This window comes from Neophocaena asiaeorientalis, unplaced genomic scaffold (assembly GCF_003031525.2).
Source record: "Neophocaena asiaeorientalis asiaeorientalis breed wild unplaced genomic scaffold, Neophocaena_asiaeorientalis_V1.1 scaffold629, whole genome shotgun sequence".
Classification (NCBI taxonomy): Eukaryota; Metazoa; Chordata; class Mammalia; order Artiodactyla; family Phocoenidae; genus Neophocaena; species Neophocaena asiaeorientalis.
Window position 1 is genome coordinate 4527362 of NW_020175468.1, and position 4461 is coordinate 4531822.

At 51.8% G+C, this 4461-nt stretch overlaps 2 protein-coding genes across 2 annotated transcripts in view; both read left to right on the forward strand.

The window, feature by feature from the left end:
* Positions 1 to 199, forward strand: part of SYMPK (symplekin scaffold protein) — a 36493-nt gene extending 36294 nt beyond the window's left edge. The window contains exon 28 of the mRNA XM_024768443.1: positions 1 to 199. This exon is cut by the window's left edge and continues 11 nt beyond it. Within this exon, the coding sequence (XP_024624211.1) occupies positions 1 to 97 (97 nt within the window). The 3' untranslated portion in view covers positions 98 to 199.
* A 305-nt stretch (positions 200 to 504) lies between these two features.
* Positions 505 to 4461, forward strand: part of RSPH6A (radial spoke head 6 homolog A) — a 14723-nt gene continuing 10766 nt past the window's right edge. Inside the window, exons 1-2 of the mRNA XM_024768666.1 lie at positions 505 to 1178; positions 3621 to 3855. Coding sequence (XP_024624434.1) covers positions 505 to 1178; positions 3621 to 3855 — 909 coding nt within the window. The remainder of the gene's footprint in view (positions 1179 to 3620; positions 3856 to 4461) is intronic.

The following is a 4461-nucleotide window of genomic DNA, read 5'->3' on the forward strand; positions in this document are numbered from 1 at the left end:
CCCCCAGACCCTCACCCTTGCCGGAGAAGACACCGTGAAGACTCCCAGCCCCACTGCTGAGGAAGCCGGGGAACCCGAGACCAAGGGGAACAGCTGACGGGGCTTGGTGGGGAAGGAGAGTGGGACTGGGAGCTCAGGGAGGCCTGGGAGGGGCTTGGCCGGCGGTGCTTTGCCTTTAAAAATTAAAAAGATCGCTGGTCTGGGGCAAGGGTGCAGTCTCTTCTCTGCCTCCGTGTCTGCTGTGGAATTGCGGAAGCTAGTGGGCGTGCCCTGGAGCTGCCTGGAAAACTGGAAGCTCTTCTGGCGTGCTGTTGCGCCTGCGCGGAAACCAGCTTCTTGGCCCCAGCGTCTCCGCGCGCCCTCCCCTAGTAACGGGTCGCCCCCTCCCTCCTTAGAAACCGGCACCGCTGGCCTAGCGGCTGCCGGACACACACAAGCCGGGCGACTGGTCTGGCCTGCCTGTCTGCAAGCCTTCCTCCTAGAAGTCTGCGATCCCTTTGAACTATGGGAGACCTACCACCCGACCCTGAGCCCCCTCCTCAGCTGACCTCCAGCCGTAGGAATTCACAGGTCTCCGAGCGGCGGCGCAGTCGGGAACACTCTAGGCCCCAGCCCACAGCCCCTGAAGAGGTGCAGCAGATACCGCTTGACGCTCAGATCCTGCGCGGTAGTCAAGAGATGGTGTCGAACCAGATCAACCGGGGCTGGTCACAAGGGGCTAGTCTGACCCCAAATGAGAACTTTATTTTTCAGGCCGAGGAAGCCCAGCGGGGGGGCATTGAATACCCTTCCCTGAATACGGGCTTTCCCTCAGAGGTACAGGCCCAAACTTACTTGAGTGAAGGCAGGCTCCAGGCCAGCCACAACGCCAGCCTAATCCTGCAGCAGCTACAGCAGGACGAAGGCAACCTATTCCAGCAACTGGAGTCTGCCTACCAGGAGCCCCGGGCTGACCTCTTGGGCCAGTACACCAGGTACCACAGAGAAGACCTGCAGTTCAGCCAGGACACCCAGCATGGGCCCTACCTACGGGATGACCCTGCGCTCCAGTTCTCGCCCTCTGAGCTGGGCTTCATGCCCTTCAGTATGGAGGTGACTGAGCCAGAACCTCGAGAGCTGGCCGTGCAGAACGCCAAGGCCTACCTGCTGCAGACCAGCGTCGATTGCAACCTCAGCCTGTGAGAAGGGGGCCCCCGGAGTGGGTAGAGGGAGGGGCCCAGGCAGGGAGAAGCCCCAGGCAAGGCCCTGCCTCAGGCCTGGGGTCTCTCAGACGAGATTGCTCCTCATTGAGAACCAGCGACCACTCTGGGGGCCTCTAACTCAGCTTAGGAGTCGGGGAATAAATAATAACAATAGCTAGCATTTACTTACCAGACACTGTGCCAGTACTTCACACAGAAACATCTGGTTCTCATGGCTGAGATTCGTACATCTTTTGTTCCTGTTTTACAGGAGAGGAAACAGACACAGAGGAATTAGGTCCCATATCCAAAATAACACAGCTAAGATGTGGCAGAGCCTGGATTTCAACACAAGTGATTTGGCTCCTGAGGCCCTTTTATCCACTAAAATTTCCTGCCTGAGGAAGGCACTTGCCAAGGCCACTTAGCTGCAGTCATAATACACCTCTCAGCCCCCTATCACATCCTCATGAAGCTGACACTCTAGTGGGAGAGCAGACAATAAATATAATAAGGTATAAGGTGATGATAAGAGCTAAGGTGAGCAATAAGGCAGAGTAAGGGGGATAGGGACGGGATATTAAATAGTGTGAGGTCAGGGAAGGCCTCTCTGAGGAAGTGACACTTGATCAGGGACCTGAGGAGGTAAGGGAGAGCATCTTGCAGGTAATTGAAGGGAGAGTCATCCAGATATAGAACACAGTGAGCTTCAAGGCTTTGAAGCTTGCCGTGTTTGAGGAACAGCGAGGAGGCTGGTGTGACTGGAACCAAGGGAGGAAGAGAGGAGGTGAGAGAAGAAGAGTTTGAAGTAACAGGTCTTGCTAAAGCACAAAGCTGACTCCCATTCCTCCTATGCTCCGAGCCTGCTGTGGCTCACCAGTGCCCTCAGGAGAAGGTTCAGGCTCCTCATAACAGCCTTCAAGGCCCTATATGATTCAGCCCCTTCTCCCTCTTCAAACTTCATCTTTAGTCAGCTCCTACCTCAGATCCTAGAATCTAGTCAAAATTAACCTCCAGCTCTTCCCCAATAGTACCCAGCCCTCAGGAGCTTCAAGGTCCCTTATTGTAAAGCCCTGGCCAAAGTCTCACTCCTCTTTACCCTTCCCAATTCAACGATGGCCCTCCACCACACCCAGGACTGCTGCCAAAGGGTTTGCACACTGAAGAGGGCTAGACATACATGTTTTGAAATCAGGCCAAACTGGTTTTAAATCCTGGCTGTGTTACCACTGTGTGACCTCGTGACCTCAACGTTTCTAAGTCTCAGTTTCCTCATCTGGAGAGTGGAGATCGTAATTGTTCCTCAGATGTATGACTGTGGTGAGAATTCAACGTTGCTCTCAAGTGCCCAGCACAGTGCCTGACTCGGGTGATTGGAAGCCATGATGATACTGTTATCACTCCGGCCTCCTTTCCTCCCACAACCCCTCTTCCTCACTCTACTCCAGACCTCCTCAGTGTTCCTCCAACATGCCAGGCACACCCTCAGCTCAAGGCCTTTGCACTCCATTCTCAACCATATCATCTGCAAGCCATGACAGTTTTGCTTCTTCCTTTCTAATTCTTTTACCTTTTTCATGTCGGATTGCATTGGCTGGGACCTGCAGTGCAGTATTATATAGACGTGGTGAAAGAAGGCATCTTCATTTCCAATCTCATGGGAGAAATATTCAGTCTTTTACCATTACGTTTTGGTGTGTGCTGCAGGTTACTTGTGGCGCCCCTTTATAAGATTATAAAATATTACATTCTGTTCCTAGTTTGCTAGGTTTTAAAAAATTATGAATGGGTGTTGAATGTTATCAGTTTCTCTGCACCTATTGAGGTGATCTTACATATCTCCTTTAACATGTTAATATGCTGAATTATTTTTTTCCTGTTTTTCTAATATCAGTTCAGTCTTGCATCCCTGTTCTTAACCAAATTTAATCGTGGTGTGTCATCCTTTTGAGAATGCTGGATGTCACTTGCTAATATTTTGCTTAGGATTTCAGCATCTATATTTCTAAATGAGAATGACATGGAATTTCCTTTCTCCTAGTTTCCTTGTGTTTTGATATTAAGATTATGTTAGACTCATAAAATGTCTCAGGGCCTATGCATATGCTGTTCCCTCTGACTGAAATACTCTTCCTTCCAATATTCGCATGGTATGCCCCCTCCCTGGCCTCCCTATTTAAAATTGTAAATCACCTCCTATCCCTGGCATTCCCAGTCCCCATTCCCTGCTTTATTTGTCTCCGTATAAATTACCACCCCCAACACACTATATATTTTGCACATTCGGTTAATATGTCTCCATCACCAGACCATCAGCTCCACAAGGGCAGGGACCTTTTCTCTTCCCTGTGTCCCCAGAGCCAGGCACAGGGCCAGAAACACAGCAACAAGCTCAGTAAGCTGAGTCCCCCACCTCCCATTCCCCTCTCCCGGAGGCAGGTATGAGCACCTGGTGAACCTGCTGACCAAGATCCTGAACCAGCGGCCCGAGGACCCCTTGTTTCTCCTGGAGTCGTTGAACCGCACTACTCAGTGGGAGTGGTTCCACCCCAAGTTGGACACGCTTCGGGACGACCCGGAGATGCAGACCACCTACGAGATGGCCGAGAGGCAGAAGGCGCTGTTCGGCCAGAGCGGCGGCAGCGAGGGCGAACAGGAGATGGAGGAGGAGGCAGTGAGTGAACCGGTGGGGAAGAGCGGTGGTAGCCCGGGTTTAGGCACAGCTCCTGCTAATGCCTGGAGGGGAGGGAGCACACAGCACCACCCAGAAACACACGCGATTTCAGTCCAGAGTGTGGGTCGGGGACCAGGTCACAGAGGTCCTTGAACGCCAGGCTAAGGGGCTTGGGCTTTCTCCTGAGACCACTGGGGCGCCGTGGGAGGGTTTGAAGCAGAGGAAAGGTTGGACAGCTCTGCTTTGTAGAAAGCTGACTCCAGCGCCACATGGAGGTGGAGGCTGATTTCTCCTACCATCCCTTACTCCTTTCTGCAAATAATTGCTCTGTGGATGTTTTCTGTGAAACCCACTGACTCCTGGAGTCTCTCAACACTGAATTTGCCTCCTATCCCCGGGACTCAGTTTCCTCTTTTGCAAGTTGAGACCCGCTGAGAACTCTTCCACCCATGATTGATGAACATTCTACTATCCTCAGAATATTTAATTCCACGATTCTGTTTCCAGCATTGGACGACGGCTTAAAATTTGGCTGAAATGTTCTTTCACTCGTTTAAGAAACATTTGTTGAGAACTCTGTTTATCATAATTCTGACACATGCTAGC